Raw genomic sequence first — 22,554 nt, 5'->3', positions numbered from 1 at the left:
AAAACAAATATGATAGAGTAAAGCAATAAGCATTTAAATACACTTTAAAGCATTAAAATGGTTAAAGGGATAAAATAATGTAAAAATTCAGAAACCAAAATATGATGATATGAATTAAATACGCTTAAAAGCATAAAAATGGTTAATAATGGTAAAAAGGATAAAATACTGTTAAAATGCAGAAACTCAAATATGATAGAGAAACGCAACTAGCACTAAATACGCTTAAAAGCATAAAAATGGTTAATAATGGTAAAAAGGACAAAATACTGTAAAAATGCAGAAACACAAATATGATGGAGAATCGCAACTACCGTAAAATATCATAAAACATGGTAAAAAATACAGTCTTTTAGTTAGTATACCATGTTTTCTCAATTTTGCTGTGCTTTCTCTTGTTTAAGCAAATTAAACACAATTCATCCCTTGTTTTACCGTGTTTGATCAATTTTTCAATTTTTTGTTTGACATTCACAATGAATTCCAATATTTTACGTTTTAACCACGTTTCGTTTTGTTTTACCATATTATATCACTATTTACTTTGTTTTAGCGTGTTTTACCAATTTTTACATTGATTTACATTATTTTATGATTTTTTTCCATGTATTACGGTGTTTCATACAAAACTCATAAAAACATGGTTTAATATTATGAATATATATTGTCTTTAATTGTATAACAATTGTTTTAGCGAGTATTAACGTGTATTGATGTTTTCGCGTCTCAACTTACTTATTGCATTTTTACTGCATTTTAAACAGGCATTTTACGTCTTTGTCCACACAACTGCATTGTACCACTTTTACGCTTACACATTTCACGGTTTTTACGTGTTAACCTAGTTTTAAGGTATGATTTTCTAAATCTTACATTTTTTGCCATATACTGCTATTTATTAAATCATTGACAGCATTTAGCTTTTTATTAAATTTTTAAACGAGGTAAACCTGGTCTATAAGGGCCTGCAGGTATATTTCACTGATTTTAAACAGATTTAAATTTTTCCGATTTTTTTCATTGCTTTACATATCTTATTGATTTTTTCAATGTTTTACCAAGTATAACCCAATAAGGAGGTAAAACACATAAAAACATGGTTGAATAGGACGATACGTGGCAAAATGTCATAAAAAGAGGTGATGTTTCGAAAATTAACCATATTTCACCAATTAACGTGGTAAATTCATAAAAACATGAGTCAATATAAAAAAACGTGGTAAGATATTAAAAAACGTCACAACACGTGGAAAACGTGGCAAACCATGGCAAAATGACATAAAAGAAGTTAAAACATCGTAAAATAATTTTTTTTCCCATTGTATCATTTTTACCGTGTTTTACATTATTTAACCACATTTTATCTTTTTTACCGTATTTTACATTATTTGAACACATTTTATCATTCTTTACGGAAGTTTACGATTTTCGACGTCCTACTGGACATATAAAATTTCCGATCGGACAGTATTTTCCATCTTCGAGAATTTTAACTGTGCTATGCCAACTTTTGCCATTCATTAAACTTTTAACCGCATTTTCGACTAAACAGCCATATTTAACCTTTTTTAAATTGTTATCTTGGTTAGCCTGGTTTTAAGGGCCTTTAGGCATATTTTACTAATTTTTGGCGAGATTTTCCAATTTTTCTTATGTTATAAGTATATTTTTAATTGTTTTCCATATTTCACTATGTTTCAACATATTTCACCAAATAACGAAGAAAAATACATAAAAACATGGTAAAATATGATCAAACGCGGTAAGATACTAAAAGACACGATATATTACGCCGTAAACGTTTCAAAACGTGGAAAATGTGATAAACCGAGGTGATGTTTTGAATTTATCACCACATTTCACCAAATAACGTGTTAAAAATCATAAAAACATGGTTCAATATGATGAAACGTGGTGAGATACTAAAAAACGTCACAACACGTGATAAATGTGGTTAAACGAGAATAAATGTGATAAAACGAGGTAAAACATCATAAAATATCATTTAAAACGTAATTAAATTTATGGTGGTAGATGGTGAAACAATTCTTACATGGATAAAAGCTTGAAAATTTGATAATTCGTTGAAAATCATTAAAAGATGTAGGAAGTATGGTAAAACATAATCCAAAAGGTACACAACATGCTAAAACACTATAAATTCATGTAAAATATGTTAAAATATTCTAAAACACGGAAAATGAACTTGAAAATTCCAAAACTAAATTGGTAAACATGCTTAATGTGACAGAAGATGGTAAAACCTAGAAAATATGATAACATTATGTTAAGAGATGACAAGTTGCTTAAATATATAGAGTGGGAGACGACAAAACACAGTTAAACCTTGAAAAACATGGTAAAACACTATAAAATTGAGTAAACACGGTCAACGTAGTTACACACCGTAAATTATGAACATAAAAGATTGCATTTTTTTAATGAATTAAATACCGGAAACTGAATAGATATCCTTGACATGCGTTGTCCCATAAAAAAACGTCGTAGAAGTTGACGTAGTTAAACTTAGTAAAACGTGGATATTAATGTAGGTGAAGAACTGTAAAAATGTATAAATACTTAATTTTATCGTCTATAGGTTCCCCCAAGCGGTTAAAAATTAGTTAATCACAATAAAACTTATTTTCATTCCAGGATGTCAGGAGGTTAGTGCGATTCCACACGTCCCATAAAGATATACATGTTTTTGTAGAAAAATTAGATACAAAAAAATAGCAATGAAGTACAACTATGTAGGGCGTGGTCTTGAGTATCGGATGAGAGTATGTACATGACAAACCGTATAACATTTTCCTGATGGGATTGCCATCGGGATAGTTTGTTTATATATATGGTAGGTATATTCCTAGCTTTCAATTTCTCCCATAATGTTTTATGACAGACCCTGTCGAAGGCATCACTTAGTTCTAAGAAGTACTCTCATAGGAAATTGTTTTGTTTGCATCGCTAATAAATGTATATGCGCCATTTGTCAGTCTTTCAATATCGATACAACTGTACTTATTTTCGGTGTCGAAATGCTAAAGTTCTTTCCCAAATATGGGTTGAGCCTTAAAATCTCCCATTAAAATGATTTCAGAGTGTGTGTTATATTGAATGATCGTGTTTATTTTGAAAAGGTAGTTGGTGAAGTCGGTAAGGTTGTCCGCATGACATACCGGCATGTAGACAGTCAGTATGCTTATCGTCCCTCCGTTGGTAGTTGACTGAATACCAGCGATATTCTTACTTCTGCAGCTCGTATTAAAGTACTGCGACTCCTCCGTAGGGTCGGACCCGTAGTGGTCCGTTTGTTCAATCTACAGCAGAGGTACCCCACCCCTGGATGTTCGGATAATTGGATAGATTCGATGTTTCGTTTTGTAATAACCACGTTTCTTGCAAAAGTATTACATCGTAGGTATCGCACATATCTATAATGAAGTTGATGTTTCTTTTATAACTTAAAACATTACCAGTCTGCAAAATTCTTTGTTCGTGTAGGTTTTGAAATCTTTCTTTGGTATAGTTAACTTGAAAGATCCAAATTGGGTGGGATTTCGTTGTATTATTTTTTCTACTTGGATTTTACTTCCTTCTATTTTACTATTGATAAAGTTTGGAATATTATCCTCAGTTACGCAACTGTCGAACCTCGAAACAAAGAGCGATGTTTTTAATTCTTAGAAATATTTTGACAAGCAAATTATAATATTTTCACCTTGATTATGTCAATGGCAGTGCTTAAACAAAACCTACTTTGGTAAACAGGCTACAAAAATATGTCGTATTTTGTTATTCGGCGGTACATCCTCACTGCATATTCCTACGGGGAAAGAGAATTTTTGATTGAAAAAATATTTGTCTAGTAAATTTCCACTCAAGACGCCTGCAAATGTAAGTTTATCGACTTTTGTCATAGCAGTAAACCCTCTCTCCTTCCCTTTCGGGGACACATGGTTACATAATATGTAAACGTATGTAGCGTATATCTCTCAACATCGTGAATCAATCGTCAAGCTATTTCCCGATTGCGCCCATGCTACCTAACCGTGGAGCTACTTTCCGCCTACTCCTAACATTATAAAACACATTGCAAGGCATAGTCAACTTCGTGGTAGGAAGAAAATGTTTGGCAATCTTAAAAGACAGTCTAGACTATCTTACACGATACGTTTTACAATGTCTTTCAATGTGTCTTTATGTTTCCTACTACCTTTCGATGTGTATTTACTATGTTTTGCAAGGTCTTATCACGTAGTACGATGATTTATCGTCTGTCGCCATAAACTTGACTTTAATTTATGGTTTTTAATTGTATTTAACAATATTTCACTGTGTTTCTCAAGTTTTAATTATGTTATTCGATGTTTTATCGTCTTTTTACTACGTTTAACTGATTTAAGAGCCGTTTTACCACATTTTTCTATGTTTTTCATGGTTTTATCATATTTTACGATGTTTTACGATTTTTAATGATGGTTTACCATATTTCACAATGCTTTTCAAAGATCAATCATGTTTTACCATATATTTTACTGGTTTTTGTGATATTTTCCACATTTTTTGTTTTTTAAGGTCATTTTCATCATGTAAAACGTCTTCCGTCATATATTAGACTAGTTTTTACGGTTTTTAATGATTTTTTTACAATATTTGACAATGTTTTTAAAGGTTTAGCATGCTGTTTGCTCTTTTAGAGACTTCTGCCATACATTTGACTACATTAAACGGTTTTTAATGATATTGTACCATATTTTACGACCATTAATTAATTAATCGGAATATTTTTACGGTATTCTATCATTTTGATGAGTTGATTGCGGACAAGGCCTTTTTTGCAATAATTTAATCAGATTTTCAAGGTTTTACCATATTTCACCGTCTTCCACTATTTATTTGTATGTTTTACCACATTTTACCGTCTTCCACCCAACATTTGTATGTCTTACCACATTTTACTGTCTTCCACCATACATTTGTATGTTTTACCACATTTTACCATCCTCCACCATATATTTGTATGATTTACCAAATTTCACCGTCTTCCACCACAAATTTGTATGTTTTACCACATTTTACCGTCTTCAACTCTACATTTGTATGTCTTACCACATTTTACGGTCTTACACCATACATCTGTATGTTTTACCACATTTTACGTTTCTCCACCATATATTTGTATGATTTACCAAATTTCACCGTCTTCCACCATATATTTGTATGTTTTACCACATTTTACCGTCTTCCACCATAAATTTGTATGTTTTAACACATTTTACCGTCTTCCACCATACATTTGTATGTTTTACCAAATTTCACCGTCTTCTACCTATATTTGTATGTTTTACCGAATTTCACCGTCATCCACCATATATTTTTATGTTTTTGTAACATTTTACCGTCTTCCACCATACATTTGCATGTTTTCCACAATCCACCGTCTTTCACCAAACATTTGTATGTTTTCCCACATTTAACCGTCTTCCACCATTAATTTGTATGTCTTACATCAATTTACCATCTTCCACTATACATGTGATTGTTTTTAGACATTTTACCGTCTTCCACCATACATTTGTGTGTTTAACGATATTTACCGTCTTCCACCAAACATTTGTATGTTTTACAACATTTTACCGTCTTCCACCATACATTTGTATGTTTTACCACATTTTACCGTCTTCTACCATTTATTTGTTTGTTTAACCACATTTTACCGTCTTCCACCATACATTTGAATGTTTTACCACATTTTACCGTCTTCCACCATAATTTTCTCTGTTTTACCTATTTTATCCAATTTTAGAATTTTTACCGTGTTTTGAATTATTTTGGCACAATTTATCATTCTTCACAGTGTTTTTATTTTTATTTTTGACCTTTTTTCTCTATTTCTTACGGTTTTTAATGATGGTTTACCATATTTCACAATGTTTTTAGAGGTTCAATCATGTTTTACCGTATACTTTAGTGGTTTTTAGTTATATTTTCCAAATTTGAGTTTTTCAAGGTCATTTTCAGAAAGTTTTCATCTTCCATCATATATTTGACTAGTTTTTACGGTTTTCAATGATTTTTTACAATATTTGACTATGTTTTTAAAGGTTTAGCATGCTGTTTGCTGTTTAAGAGTCTTCTACCATACATTTGACTACATTAAACGGTTTTGTATGATATTGTACCATAAAAAAAACTTATACTTATAAGCCGATATAAACTCAAAAAAATGATAGCTAGAAATGTCCTAACGGACACTAGAAATGTCCGATCGGATACAAGAAATGTCCGATGGGACACTAGAAATGTCCGATGGGATATTGAAATGTCCGATCGGACACTAGAAATGTCCTATCGGACATAGAAATGTCCTATCAGACACTAGAAATGTCCTATCGGACACTAGAAATGTCCGATGGGACATTTAAATGTCCGATCGGACACCAGATATGTCCTATCGGACAAGGAAATGTCCTATCGGACACTAGAAATGTCCGATCAGACACAAGAAAGTCCGATGGGACACTACAAATGTCCGATGGGACATTGAAATGTCCGATCGGACACAAAAAATGTCCGATAGGACACAAGAAATGTCAGATGGGACACTAGAAGTGTCCGATGGGACATTGAAATGTCCGATGGGACATTGAAATGTCCGATGGGACATTTAAATGTCCTATCGTACACTAGAAATGTCCGATCGGACACTAAAAATGTCCTTTCGGACATCCGAAATGTTCGATCAGACAGTATTTTACGTTTTTGAGTATTTGAAGTACAGTGTACAACATTTTTTTTAAATTTATTTTTTTTAGACCATTTTTTTCCATATTTCACCGTCTGTTTCCGTCCGTCACCACAAGTTTCTGTGTTTTACCTTCTTTTACCCCATTTTAGCATTTTTACTCTGTTAAACAATATTTTGGCACGTGTTTTCATTCTTCACAAGGTTTAACTATGTGAAACCTATTTTCACTATTTTTACCGTATTTTTCCGTAAAACATTCAAATATATGGTTGAGCACGTTAAAATGTGGTCAAACATTCAAATGTATGGTAGAAGACGGTTAAATGTGGTAAAACATGCAAATGTATGGTAGAAGACGGTAAATTGTATTAAAACTTTCGAATGTATGGTGGAAGACGGTAAAATGTGGTAAAACATACAAATGTATGGTAGAAGACGGTAAAATGTGGTAAAACATACAAATGTTTGGTGGAAGACGGTAAAATGTGACAAACATACAAATGTATGGTAGAAGACGGTAAAATGTGGTAAAACATACAAATGTATGGAGGAAGACGGTAAAATGTGGTAAGACATACAAATGTAGGGTGGAAGACGGTAAAATTTGGTAAAACATACAAATGTATGGTAGAAGACAGTAAATTGTATTAAAACATTCAAATGTATGGTGGAAGACGGTAAAATGAGGTAAAACATACAAATGTATGGTAGAAGACGGTAAAATGTGGTAAAACATACAAATGTTTGGTGGAAGACGGTAAAATGTGACAAACATACAAATGTATGGTAGAAGACGGTAAAATGTGGTAAAACATACAAATGTATGGAGGAAGACGTTAAAATGTGGTAAGACATACAAATGTAGGGTGGAAGACGGTAAAATTTGGTAAAACATACAAATGTATGGTGGAAGACGGTAAAATGTGGTAAGACATACAAACGTAGGGTGGAAGACGGTAAAATGTGGTAAAACATACAAATATGTGGTGGAAGACGGTGAAATTTGGTAAATCATACAAATATATGGTGGAAGACGGTAAAATGTGGTAAGACATACAAATGTAGGGTGGAAGACGGTAAAATGTGTTAAAACATACAAATATATGGTGGAAGACGGTTAAATATGGTAAAACATACAAATGTATGGTGGAAGACGGTAAAATGTGTTAAAACATACAAATATATGGTGGAAGACGGTTAAATATGGTAAAACATACAAATATATGGTGGAAGACGGTTAATAATGGTAAATCCTTGAAAATCTGATTAAATTATGGTAAAAAAGGCCTCGTCCGCAATCGACTCATCAAAATGATAGAATACAGTAAAAATATTCCGATTAATTAATTCATGGTCTTAAAATATGGTACAATATCATTTTAAACCATTTCATGTAGTCAAATGTATGGCATAAGACTCTAAAACAGCAAACAGCATACTGAACCTCTAAAAACATAGTCAAATATTGTAAAAAATCATTAAAAACCTTAAAAAATAGTCAAATATATGACGGAAGACGTTTAACATGATGAAAATGACCTTGAAAAACTAAAATTTGGAAAATATCACTAAAAACCAGTAAAGTATATGATAAAACATGATTGATCCTTGAAAAGCATTGTGAAATATGCTAAACCATCATTAAAAACCGTTAAACATCGTAAAATATGATAAAACCATGAAAAACATAGAAAAATATGGAAAAACATCTCTTTAATCAGTTAAACGTAGTAAAAAGACGGTAAAACATCATATAACATAATTAAGACTTTAGAAACACAGTTAAATATGGTCAAATACCATTTGAAACCAGAAAAATTTGTCAAATATATGGCGACAGACGGTAAATTATCGTATTATGTGATAACACTTGAAAAACATAGTAAAAAAACATCGCAAAGTAGTAGGAAACATAAAGACATATTGAAAGACATTGTAAAACGTTTCGTGTAAGATAGCCTATAGACCGTCTTTTAGGATTGCCAAACATTTTCTTCCCACCACGAAGTTGACTATGCCTTGCAATGTGTTTTCTAATGTTAGGATTATGCGGAAGGTAGCTCCACGGTTAGGTAGCACGGGCGCCATCGGGAAATAGCTTGACGATTGATTCACGATGTTGAGAGATATACGCTAGAGTTGTGTTTTCATCCAGTGCTCTGTGTTTGACGGCTTGCTGACGGCGTGGCGTACAGATACGTTTTATTTTTTGTTACCTTTTCTTATTCATTATTTTTGTTTGTTTTATTGGTTTACGACGCAGTTGCTTGTATTATTTCTATCATTTATTATTTCTTAAATAATAAGTATTGTTTGTTTTTTTTTATTATAAATTTAATTTAGACCATCCGAACATCCTCAAAATTCGCAGAACTTCTCTTGGTGAATAATCATACCCCACTTAACAACAAGGGTCCTAAACCATTGCATATAGAAAAAAAGGGCATTAGATTAAATTTACTTGAACAATTAGAAATCAATTAACGAACGAATGACCCAAATTTAACACTAATTAATAAAGTACGGAAAATAATTTACTCACCACTTCTCAGTATTTTCACAAAACCCAAGCAGTATAATGCACCCAAATAATTCATAGCAATAAAGTCATTAGTAAATAATTAAGAACTCATTACCATTTACTGAGGGGAAAATATAGATTGGTTTAACCAACAATAGATCATGTCATCGGTTTAACCAGTAATAAATCAATGTATGCACCTTCAAAATTTACATTTGAAATAGTATAAATACGTCGTCTCAATGTGGACTAACCACAGTTTGAAAATTGCCTTGTAAGCCGAAACAGCTGTCACAATAATAAAAAACTAAAACACTTGCAGAACTTAATAATAATATTATCAAATTTAATCTAAATTAAATTTATAATAAAAAAAAATTAAATGGAGTTCTACGAATTAAACACAAAAACAATAAATAACTATTGTTTGATTTTTTTTTGTAATTTGTTGAAATGGCGGAGGACAAAAATCGACCTCCGGACCCTGAGTCCATTTCTTATATTGTAGACGACTACGATTCTGATGATATTCAGACTTCTGTAACCATTCCTCCCGAAAACGACGACCACCGCTTTGCCTTAATGTACCTCCTAAAATTAAATCTCTTTCACAATCAAACGAAGCCCCAATTTCTAATGGAAGTTATAATGATACCATTCCTCGAGAAGCAAAAGCTATTGAGCTTATGTATTCTATTTCATCTTCAGCTCCATTTACTGTCAATGTCCAAAGGACTGAACAGGGGAAAATAATTCATCCCCTGGATTTTGGTAAATTTATTTTTAGCTCAAAACTCAATAACCTTGGTATTATAAATGGATCAATAAAACCGGAAGGTCGATACAAACTATCCATAGAATTACTTTTAATTTAACCAGAATAGGCAGAGTAAGAGGAATCCCAACCGATCTATCAGAAACAGTAATAGTAGACGCTCTTAATGACTCTCAATTAACTCCAAAAGTTTTAAAAGCACGTCGTTTGAATTTCAAGGATACTTCCACCGGCACCACTATATAGAAACCTTTTTATTTATTATAACGCTCTTACCGTTGAAATATACAGATTCCCGACTATCCAATGTTTCAACTGTTGCCGTTTTGGAAATTAAACCTATTTGTCGTTCCCCTCCTTATTGTTTCCATTGCGGAGAGGATCATCCCTTTAAACAGTGTCAAAATACAAGGAATAACCCTATTTGTATTAATTGTAAGGGCAACCAAACTGCTGTTAGTGTGGCCTGTCCAGAGTTATCTAGACAGAGAAATATCAAACAGACAATGGCTGCAGACAACATTTCCTACTTTCAGGCCTCTCAATTATTCCCTCCCACAAAAAAATCTATTGCAGAGATAACGACTAACGCTTCTCTTTTTCATTTTTCTTCCCCTAAATCCCTTCTTTCACCTTCCCACAAAGAAACAATTTTCAAACCGATAAAATCTAATCCAAAATTTATTCCTTCTTTCGATAAAAAACTACATAATGATCTTTTACTTAACCCGAAGGGGAATAATAAATCCCAGGCTCCCAATGGGACTGCCTTAAAAAACTTTTCCACTTCCGATATCTTCCCTAAGGTCATGATTGAAAATTCTTTTTTTATTCAAACTTTAATTACCCTATTAATTACGATCCTTTCAAATAACAATAAAGTACCGTCCAGAGCTGCCGAATATATGAAATCTTTACTCTCTAGCCTTCCCGATGTATCCGCAACTGAGCAAAATACTTCAATGGAATAGTAGAAGTCTATTCGCAAATTGATCTTGTACAGTTACTTGATGAACATAATATTTCAGTTGCTGCCATCTCCGAAACCTGGTTAAAACCCTCATACCAATTTAAAATTCCTGGATATCACTGTCTAAGACATGATAGACTGGATGGCAAAGGTGGCACTGCTTTTATTATACATAATTCTATCCCTTTTAAACAAATTATTTTCCACACTCTCTCCAATAATTTTCAGAAAGTAGAAGCTGTTGTATCTGATATTACATAACTATTAATATATATCCCTCCCTTTACAATTTTTGTTGAAAACGAATGGTCAACATTTATATCCTAGATTCGTCCCCCGTAAATGATACTTGGGGACTTCAATGCTCATTCTCCTTCTTGGGGCAGTGAGTTAACAAACCGTTCTGGCCATAATCTATTAGATTTTATGGATACATATTATTTATGTATTCTTAATGACGGATCTCCAACTCGTTTTACTGCCCCTCAACATCGGAAAAGTGGAGTCGATTTATCTTTTTGCTCATCTTCGGTGATTCCCATATGTTCTCGGAATATTCTTAAAAATCCCCTTTCCAGTGACCATTTTCCTATAATAATTACCTTCCACCATCTATCTTCCACGCATTCCTTTTCGATAAACAATAGTTTTAAATTTACAACGAAAGACGCGAATTGGAGAAATTTTTCTTCAGAATTAGACTCCATTGTTCAAGCATCTAAGTCTTCCCTTGTCAACACTAGTTTACAATGTGAATTATTTCCTAACATGATAGTAAAAGCTGCAGAATTAACACTTAAAAAACGTAATGTTAACATTAAGATAAAACAAACCACCCCACTGTGGGATGAAGAATGCACTAGTGTCGTTAAATCCAGAAGAGAAGCATTTTCCATTTTCCGTAAATGTATGTCTTTCGAAAATTACCTTTCTGTGAAACGCGTCCAGGCAGAAGCGAAACGCGTTTTGAAAAACAAAAAGCGGTCTGGATGAATGAATCTCCCCAGTCATCCGTATGGTCCTATTTAAAAAAATTCGGTTCGTCATATACCTTAGGCATTTGGTTTGACACGAAACTTAACTTTATCAAGCATATTGAAATAATTACCAATAAAGCTTTGAAAATGCTGGGATTTATTTTAAGGGTATCTAGTGATTTCAAAAATGTAAATACTGTAAAAACATTATAAATTTCACTCCTTGTTGAATATAATATAATATAATATAATATACAGTTGAGTTTCTCTGTAAGGAAAGAAGAGGTTTATTGTGTTAATCTCATAAGATTTACATAAAGAAAAGCATTCAGTAACAAAACATTACCTGTAAGGAAAGAAACGACATTTAATGTTATTAATTGTTATGTCAATTCCTTAATCACAATCACGATAGCAATTACAAATTATTGAAATTATTCCCATCAATCTGCCTTGTCACAACCCATAGATTACATTTACTATGTCTTAAACCATAGATTACGAAATATCGAGTCGACTGTGTAGGTACTGTGGCGCACATCCAGCTAGTGACAGTCCACGACACACACTGCCACAATGACAAGACAAGCTCGGCATTGCCTTGAATTAAAGAAAATTATATTTTTCTTTACATATATATTTATGCTCTCTATGGTATGTTTGGGATCGCACCAACCTCCCCACAGTCCGGAATAAATATAATTATTATATAAGTGTAAAATTATTTAAGGTCTGAAACCAACAAGGCAGTTATGACAATTATTATTATAAAGGAAACCAACCCGACGAAGGCTCGCTGCTAAGACGCGCTAGTATAGCATACTGCCATCAGAACAGTGGGAAAGTTGATGTGGGCTAATTTAATTAAAATAAAATAATAAAAAATTAAATGTGTGATAAAAAAGTATGAGTGCAATGCTTATTAAGCTGGGGACTCGCTTCCAGATAAAATTATAGTTGTTAATTTATTTGTGGATTTATCTGCGGACGCATTTAAAGAGAAAACCATTCTTGAGTTTGAAGTACAGTTTTAAAATTCTTATTGCTGACTAGGTGTTTTCGGAACCAATCTCATAAGCTGAAATGTCAGACATTGAAAGTATTGTCTCTCTTCAGTTTACATAATGTCTGTTGTTTGATTCTAGATGGAAAGACATCAGATTGGACGACGGTGTTGAACATGAATGTGATAGCGCTGAGCATCGCTACTCGGGAGGCCCTGAAGAGCATGAGGACTCGAGGAGATGATGGTCAGATAATCAATATCAACAGGTTCAACTTTCAACTTATTATCATACTCATCAATAAAAATAATTCACAATGTTAAAAGATTAAGGAAGAAATGATGAAGCATACTTCACTTTGAAGCAAGAGGTTCTGTATCAGATTCAGATTTAAAGATTGCCAGCAGTGCATTCCAGTTTTAAAATGTACTTAGTATTTCATATAGGTGTAGCACATTGATTAGTTGGGGTACCGCAATTCATTTACTCCACTAAGACACATTTCTAAAATAATTGAATAAATAATAGTGCTTCGTCAACGTTCGCAAAAACATCTCGAGAATAAAAGACACGCATTCATCACTGAAAATCTCGGTTATTTTTCAGGTGACAAATCAAATAAGCAATAAATGTTGAATGAAACATACGTGTACACATTGAATTATTTGGCGGGTTTAGAATAAACCGACGCGACGTAGCGCAATGGTAGAGAATCTGACCGACAATCAGAAAGCTGCGGGTTCAATTCCCGTCAGCGGCATTTATTTTTTCAATTTATACAATACGGGTGTTTCAGGCTTGTCATCCTTTGTGCTATGCATAAAAAATTATTTATAAACATTAAAATATTTGAAAAAAGATTAATTTGTACTTATTGTTCAGAAATTATTGTAAGGAACATATGAATAAATACATGTTATGTGTGTGTTTCAGCATTGTGGGCCACCAGATCCCTCGCCACCAGGGCTTTAACGCCGGTATCTACTCCCCCAGCAAGTACGCAGTCACCGCCCTCACGGAGACTGTGTCCCACGAGCTCTCTGTGAGAAAAAATTGCATTAGATTAGAAAGGGCAAATCGGAAGTAGACCCTCAACCTGCTATAACACCTACTTCAACGGCATCCTCTGTTAATAAAAACACATCCTCAAAATTCGCAGAACATCTCTTGGTGAATAATCATACCCCACTTAACAACAAGGGTCCTAAACCATTGCATATAGAAAAAAAATTGCATTACATTAGACTCTTTCGATGTGTTTTTACTATGTTTTGCAAGGTCTTATCACGTAGTACGATGATTTATCGTCTGTCGCCATAAACTTGACTTTAATTTATGGTTTTTAATTGTATTTAACAATATTTCACTGTGTTTCTCAAGTTTTAATTATGTTATTTGATGTTTTATCGTCTTTTTACTACGTTTAACTGATTTAAGAGACGTTTTACCACATTTTTCTATGTTTTTCATGGTTTTATCATATTTTACGATGTTTTACGATTTTTAATGATGGTTTACCATATTTCACAATGCTTTTCAAAGATCAATCATGTTTTACCATATATTTTACTGGTTTTTGTGATATTTTCCACATTTTTTGTTTTTTAAGGTCATTTTCATCATGTAAAACGTCTTCCGTCATATATTAGACTAGTTTTTACGGTTTTTAATGATTTTTTACAATATTTGACAATGTTTTTAAAGGTTTAGCATGCTGTTTGCTCTTTTAGAGACTTCTGCCATACATTTGACTACATTAAACGGTTTTTAATGATATTGTACCATATTTTACGAGCATAAATTAATTAATCGGAATATTTTTACGGTATTCTATCATTTTGATGAGTTGATTGCGGATGAGGCCTTTTTAGCCATAATTTAATCAGATTTTCAAGGTTTTACCATATTTCACTGTCTTCCACCATATATTTGTATGTTTTACCACACTTTACCGTCTTCCACCATACATTTGTATGTTTTACCACATTTTACTGTCTTCCACCACATATTTGTATGTTTTACCACATTTTATTGTCTTCCACCCAACATTTGTATGTTTTACCATATTTTACGGTCTCCCACCATACATTTGTATGTTTTACCACATTTTACTGCCTTCCACCACATATTTATATGCTTTACCACATTTTATTGTCTTCCACCCAACATTTGTATGTTTTACCATATTTTACGGTCTCCCACCATACATTTGTATGTTTTACCACATTTTATTGTCTTCCACCACATATTTGTATGTTTTACCACATTTTACCGTCTTCCACCCAACATTTGTATGTTTTACCATATTTTACTCTCTTCCAGCATACATTTGTAAGTTTTACTACATTTTACTGTCTTCCACCACATATTTGTATGTTTTACCACATTTTACCGTCTTCCACCACATATTTGTATGTTTTACCACATTTTTCCGTCTTCTAGCATACATTTGTATGTTTTACCCTATGTTATCCCATTTTAGAATTTTTACCGTGTTTAAGATTATTTTAGCACATGTTTTCATTCTTCACAGTATTTTTCTACGCTGGACCTGTTTCATTTTTTTATACCGTATTTCCCATGTTAAATAATGATTCATCACATCATCAATTGATTAAATGTCATTTATGAACCTTCGCTATGTTTTTCCACCATTTACTGTTTTTAAAGATATATATTAGTATCTTACTATGTTAAACCATATTTGCATGTGTTTTACAACGTTGGTAAATTATGGTTTAAAATGACAAAAACAAGACGAAAAATGAGGAACAGGTTAACCATTAGACGTTTGGGAAAATTTTATAAAGAAAACTAAGAAAAATGGTAGAAAAAGAGTAAATACGCTTAAACATGGAAAAACACGACCAGTATTGTGAAAAATTGTCAAATGTGGTTAAAGATGACAAAGCATGGCAAAAAATTAGGAATTTGTTGATAAACGGTACGCTGTCTAAAAGACTGCCAAACATAGTATACATGGTAAAATGTGTTTAAAGCTAGAACACTCACAATACAAGTTAAAACAAGTAAAACATGTGAAAAAATGGTAAAATTCGTTGAAACCTAGCGAAAACATGGTTAAATAATTTAATAAAGGTAAGATTAGCAAAAAATGACGAAATTCAGTAGGAAAAGTTGAAAAATGTTAAAATTTGTAAAACTTGGTGATATTTTCTTGAGCACAGCTAAATTAACATATTAAAAGCATCGAAAATAGGTTTTCATACAAGAGAAACCCAATATCGGCGAAATGTTCACAATAATGAAAGTTCGTGAACAGACTCAATCAAAGTACACAGTGAAAAAAAAAATTCAGTAAAAGTGCTGAAAAATACGTAAAAATGGTAAACGGTAAGTTTAAATTGGTAAAAAATCGCAAAGAACAATCCAGAAAATTGGCGAAAAACGGATAATAGTGTCAAAAAATGTCAAAGATGAGATTTTTCAAAAAATTTCAAAGATGAGATTTTTCAAAAAATGAACGGAATAGATATAGAATAGGAAGTAGAACGGGAAAACTTACAAACTATATACAATGAAGAAAAAACAAATGGATAATAGACTAAACAATTTCACACATCGGAAAAGTGCAAAAGACGATTTATCGCATGAAATTCAGTTAAATATCGTTGAAGGCCTAAAAAACATAAAATAGAAAACATGTTTTAAGTTGGCGAAATATATTTTTTTAATATATTTTATAAAATACAGTATAATTATTTATATTTACAAAATAACAATATATTTCAAATTATAATTGAACATGTTTACCTTCACGAGAGTCTATAATACTCGTATGTTAAGGGGATAGGAAATGTATAAGATTCAGTAAAACAGTATATCCAAGATTTTCCACAATTTACACCATTTTAAACTATATTTTATTAATTATAGGCCATTAAGAATGTTTTTCCTCTTTTTTACTATATTTTGTGTCCACATCGAATATTTCTTTTAAAAGATTTATGTTCATTTGGAAATAAATTAAATTAATTTACATTATACTGTGTCCGATCGGACAAAACTGTGTCCGATCGGACAAATAATTGTCCGATCAGACGATTTTTTGTCCAATCGGACAATACTTTGTCCGATCGGACAAGTCTGTGTCCGATTGGACAAGTCTGTCCATCAGAATTGGACAATAATTTATCCGATCGGACACAGACTTGTCCGATCGGACACAGCCTTGTCCGATCGGACACAGACCTGTCCGATCGGACAAAGAATTGTCCGATCGGACAATTCTTTGTCCGATCGGACACAGTTTTGTCCGATCGGACAAAGTATTGTCCGATCGGACACAGACTTGTCCGATCGGACAATTATTTGTCCGATCGGACACAGTTTTGTCCGATCGGACACAGTATTGTCTGATCGGACAAAGTATTGTCCGATGGGAATAACTTTATCCAATTGGACAACACTTTAGACAACTGCTACGTCGGATGTTTTTGTTAGGACATTTCTGTCCATCTGTCAATACAATAATTTGTAGAATTACAATTCTTTTGATAAATTCAAAATTTTCTCCACAATTTTTCAAAGGGATGCGTCAATGCATACGTTCAACAATAAACATACTAACGCGTAGTAATGAGAAATTACGGTTAGAAGTTGAAATGCGGTAAATGACGTTAAAAATAGCAACGGCAAAGAGTTACTAAATCAATAAAGTAAAATGCAGTAATAATGTCCAACGTTAAATAACTCTTACTTTATTGTAAAAAGGTGGTTAAAGGCAAAGAGATTAATTAAATTAAATAAAATTGATTTCTTAAAAAATCAGAATACGGGATAAAACGCTTAAACGCATAAAAATGGCATAAAATGGTAAAAATGATAAAATACTTTAAAATTGTAGAAAAACAAATATGATAGAGTAAAGCAATAAGCATTTAAATACACTTTAAAGCATTAAAATGGTTAAAGGGATAAAATAATGTAAAAATTCAGAAACCAAAATATGATGATATGAATTAAATACGCTTAAAAGCATAAAAATGGTTAATAATGGTAAAAAGGATAAAATACTGTTAAAATGCAGAAACTCAAATATGATAGAGAAACGCAACTAGCACTAAATACGCTTAAAAGCATAAAAATGGTTAATAATGGTAAAAAGGACAAAATACTGTAAAAATGCAGAAACACAAATATGATGGAGAATCGCAACTACCGTAAAATATCATAAAACATGGTAAAAAATACAGTCTTTTAGTTAGTATACCATGTTTTCTCAATTTTGCTGTGCTTTCTCTTGTTTAAGCATATTAAACACAATTCATCCCTTGTTTTACCGTGTTTGATCAATTTTTCAATTTTTTGTTTGACATTCACAATGAATTCCAATATTTTACGTTTTAACCACGTTTCGTTTTGTTTTACCATATTATATCACTATTTACTTTGTTTTAGCGTGTTTTACCAATTTTTACATTGATTTACATTATTTTATGATTTTTTTCCATGTATTACGGTGTTTCATACAAAACTCATAAAAACATGGTTTAATATTATGAATATATATTGTCTTTAATTGTATAACAATTGTTTTAGCGAGTATTAACGTGTATTGATGTTTTCGCGTCTCAACTTACTTATTGCATTTTTACTGCATTTTAAACAGGCATTTTACGTCTTTGTCCACACAACTGCATTGTACCACTTTTACGCTTACACATTTCACGGTTTTTACGTGTTAACCTAGTTTTAAGGTATGATTTTCTGAATCTTACATTTTTTGCCATATACTGCTATTTATTAAATCATTGACAGCATTTAGCTTTTTATTAAATTTTTAAACGAGGTAAACCTGGTCTATAAGGGCCTGCAGGTATATTTCACTGATTTTAAACAGATTTAAATTTTTCCGATTTTTTTCATTGCTTTACATATCTTATTGATTTTTTCAATGTTTTACCAAGTATAACCCAATAAGGAGGTAAAACACATAAAAACATGGTTGAATAGGACGATACGTGGCAAAATGTCATAAAAAGAGGTGATGTTTCGAAAATTAACCATATTTCACCAATTAACGTGGTAAATTCATAAAAACATGAGTCAATATAAAAAAACGTGGTAAGATATTAAAAAACGTCACAACACGTGGAAAACGTGGCAAACCATGGCAAAATGACATAAAAGAAGTTAAAACATCGTAAAATAATTTTTTTTCCCATTGTATCATTTTTACCGTGTTTTACATTATTTAACCACATTTTATCTTTTTTACCGTATTTTACATTATTTGAACACATTTTATCATTCTTTACGGAAGTTTACGATTTTCGACGTCCTACTGGACATATAAAATTTCCGATCGGACAGTATTTTCCATCTTCGAGAATTTTAACTGTGCTATGCCAACTTTTGCCATTCATTAAACTTTTAACCGCATTTTCGACTAAACAGCCATATTTAACCTTTTTTAAATTGTTATCTTGGTTAGCCTGGTTTTAAGGGCCTTTAGGCATATTTTACTAATTTTTGGCGAGATTTTCCAATTTTTCTTATGTTATAAGTATATTTTTAATTGTTTTCCATATTTCACTATGTTTCAACATATTTCACCAAATAACGAAGAAAAATACATAAAAACATGGTAAAATATGATCAAACGCGGTAAGATACTAAAAGACACGATATATTACGCCGTAAACGTTTCAAAACGTGGAAAATGTGATAAACCGAGGTGATGTTTTGAATTTATCACCACATTTCACCAAATAACGTGTTAAAAATCATAAAAACATGGTTCAATATGATGAAACGTGGTGAGATACTAAAAAACGTCACAACACGTGATAAATGTGGTTAAACGAGAGTAAATGTGATAAAACGAGGTAAAACATCATAAAATATCATTTAAAACGTAATTAAATTTATGGTGGTAGATGGTGAAACAATTCTTACATGGATAAAAGCTTGAAAATTTGATAATTCGTTGAAAATCATTAAAAGATGTAGGAAGTATGGTAAAACATAATCCAAAAGGTACACAACATGCTAAAACACTATAAATTCATGTAAAATATGTTAAAATATTCTAAAACACGGAAAATGAACTTGAAAATTCCAAAACTAAATTGGTAAACATGCTTAATGTGACAGAAGATGGTAAAACCTAGAAAATATGATAACATTATGTTAAGAGATGACAAGTTGCTTAAATATATAGAGTGGGAGACGACAAAACACAGTTAAACCTTGAAAAACATGGTAAAACACTATAAAATTGAGTAAACACGGTCAACGTAGTTACACACCGTAAATTATGAACATAAAAGATTGCATTTTTTTAATGAATTAAACACCGGAAACTGAATAGATATCCTTGACATGCGTTGTCCCATAAAAAAACGTCGTAGAAGTTGACGTAGTTAAACTTAGTAAAACGTGGATATTAATGTAGGTGAAGAACTGTAAAAATGTATAAATACTTAATTTTATCGTCTATAGGTTCCCCCAAGCGGTTCAAAATTAGTTAATCACAATAAAACTTATTTTCATTCCAGGATGTCAGGAGGTTAGTGCGATTCCACACGTCCCATAAAGATATACATGTTTTTGTAGAAAAATTAGATACAAAAAAATTAGCAATGAAGTACAACTATGTAGGGCGTGGTCTTGAGTATCGGATGAGAGTATGTACATGACAAACCGTATAACATTTTCCTGATGGGATTGCCATCGGGATAGTTTGTTTATATATATGGTAGGTATATTCCTAGCTTTCAATTTCTCCCATAATGTTTTATGACAGACCCTGTCGAAGGCATCACTTAGTTCTAAGAAGTACTCTCATAGGAAATTGTTTTGTTTGCATCGCTAATAAATGTATATGCGCCATTTGTCAGTCTTTCAATATCGATACAACTGTACTTATTTTCGGTGTCGAAATGCTAAAGTTCTTTCCCAAATATGGGTTGAGCCTTAAAATCTCCCATTAAAATGATTTCAGAGTGTGTGTTATATTGAATGATCGTGTTTATTTTGAAAAGGTAGTTGGTGAAGTCGGTAAGGTTGTCCGCATGACATACCGGCATGTAGACAGTCAGTATGCTTATCGTCCCTCCGTTGGTAGTTGACTGAATACCAGCGATATTCTTACTTCTGCAGCTCGTATTAAAGTACTGCGACTCCTCCGTAGGGTCGGACCCGTAGTGGTCCGTTTGTTCAATCTACAGCAGAGGTACCCCACCCCTGGATGTTCGGATAATTGGATAGATTCGATGTTTCGTTTTGTAATAACCACGTTTCTTGCAAAAGTATTACATCGTAGATATCGCACATATCTATAATGAAGTTGATGTTTCTTTTATAACTTAAAACATTACCAGTCTGCAAAATTCTTTGTTCGTGTAGGTTTTGAAATCTTTCTTTGGTATAGTTAACTTGAAAGATCCAAATTGGGTGGGATTTCGTTGTATTATTTTTTCTACTTGGATTTTACTTCCTTCTATTTTACTATTGATAAAGTTTGGAATATTATCCTCAGTTACGCAACTGTCGAACCTCGAAACAAAGAGCGATGTTTTTAATTCTTAGAAATATTTTGACAAGCAAATTATAATATTTTCACCTTGATTATATCAATGGCAGTGCTTAAACAAAACCTACTTTGGTAAACAGGCTACAAAAATATGTCGTATTTTGTTATTCGGCGGTACATCCTCACTGCATATTCCTACGGGGAAAGAGAATTTTTGATTGAAAAAATATTTGTCTAGTAAATTTCCACTCAAGACGCCTGCAAATGTAAGTTTATCGACTTTTGTCATAGCAGTAAACCCTCTCTCCTTCCCTTTCGGGGACACATGGTTACATAATATGTAAACGTATGTAGCGTATATCTCTCAACATCGTGAATCAATCGTCAAGCTATTTCCCGATTGCGCCCATGCTACCTAACCGTGGAGCTACTTTCCGCCTACTCCTAACATTATAAAACACATTGCAAGGCATAGTCAACTTCGTGGTAGGAAGAAAATGTTTGGCAATCTTAAAAGACAGTCTAGACTATCTTACACGATACGTTTTACAATGTCTTTCAATGTGTCTTTATGTTTCCTACTACCTTTCGATGTGTATTTACTATGTTTTGCAAGGTCTTATCACGTAGTACGATGATTTATCGTCTGTCGCCATAAACTTGACTTTAATTTATGGTTTTTAATTGTATTTAACAATATTTCACTGTGTTTCTCAAGTTTTAATTATGTTATTCGATGTTTTATCGTCTTTTTACTACGTTTAACTGATTTAAGAGCCGTTTTACCACATTTTTCTATGTTTTTCATGGTTTTATCATATTTTACGATGTTTTACGATTTTTAATGATGGTTTACCATATTTCACAATGCTTTTCAAAGATCAATCATGTTTTACCATATATTTTACTGGTTTTTGTGATATTTTCCACATTTTTTGTTTTTTAAGGTCATTTTCATCATGTAAAACGTCTTCCGTCATATATTAGACTAGTTTTTACGGTTTTTAATGATTTTTTTACAATATTTGACAATGTTTTTAAAGGTTTAGCATGCTG

General features: G+C 32.2%; 1 protein-coding gene across 1 annotated transcript in view; it reads left to right on the top strand.

Moving 5' to 3' along the window:
* LOC149419876 (uncharacterized) overlaps nucleotides 1–22,554 on the top strand; it is a 126,799-nt gene that overhangs the window by 69,873 nt on the left and 34,372 nt on the right. The window contains exons 11-14 of the mRNA XM_089637559.1: nucleotides 3,141–3,192; nucleotides 13,140–13,266; nucleotides 13,932–14,040; nucleotides 21,008–21,059. Of these exons, the coding sequence (XP_089493685.1) occupies nucleotides 3,141–3,192; nucleotides 13,140–13,266; nucleotides 13,932–14,040; nucleotides 21,008–21,059 (340 nt within the window). The remainder of the gene's footprint in view (nucleotides 1–3,140; nucleotides 3,193–13,139; nucleotides 13,267–13,931; nucleotides 14,041–21,007; nucleotides 21,060–22,554) is intronic.

This window comes from Hesperophylax consimilis, chromosome 11, assembly GCF_061612785.1.
Source record: "Hesperophylax consimilis isolate HC1 chromosome 11, BYU_Hcon_1.0, whole genome shotgun sequence".
NCBI lineage: Eukaryota > Metazoa > Arthropoda > Insecta > Trichoptera > Limnephilidae > Hesperophylax > Hesperophylax consimilis.
This window is presented reverse-complemented; position numbering and strand designations above follow the sequence as displayed.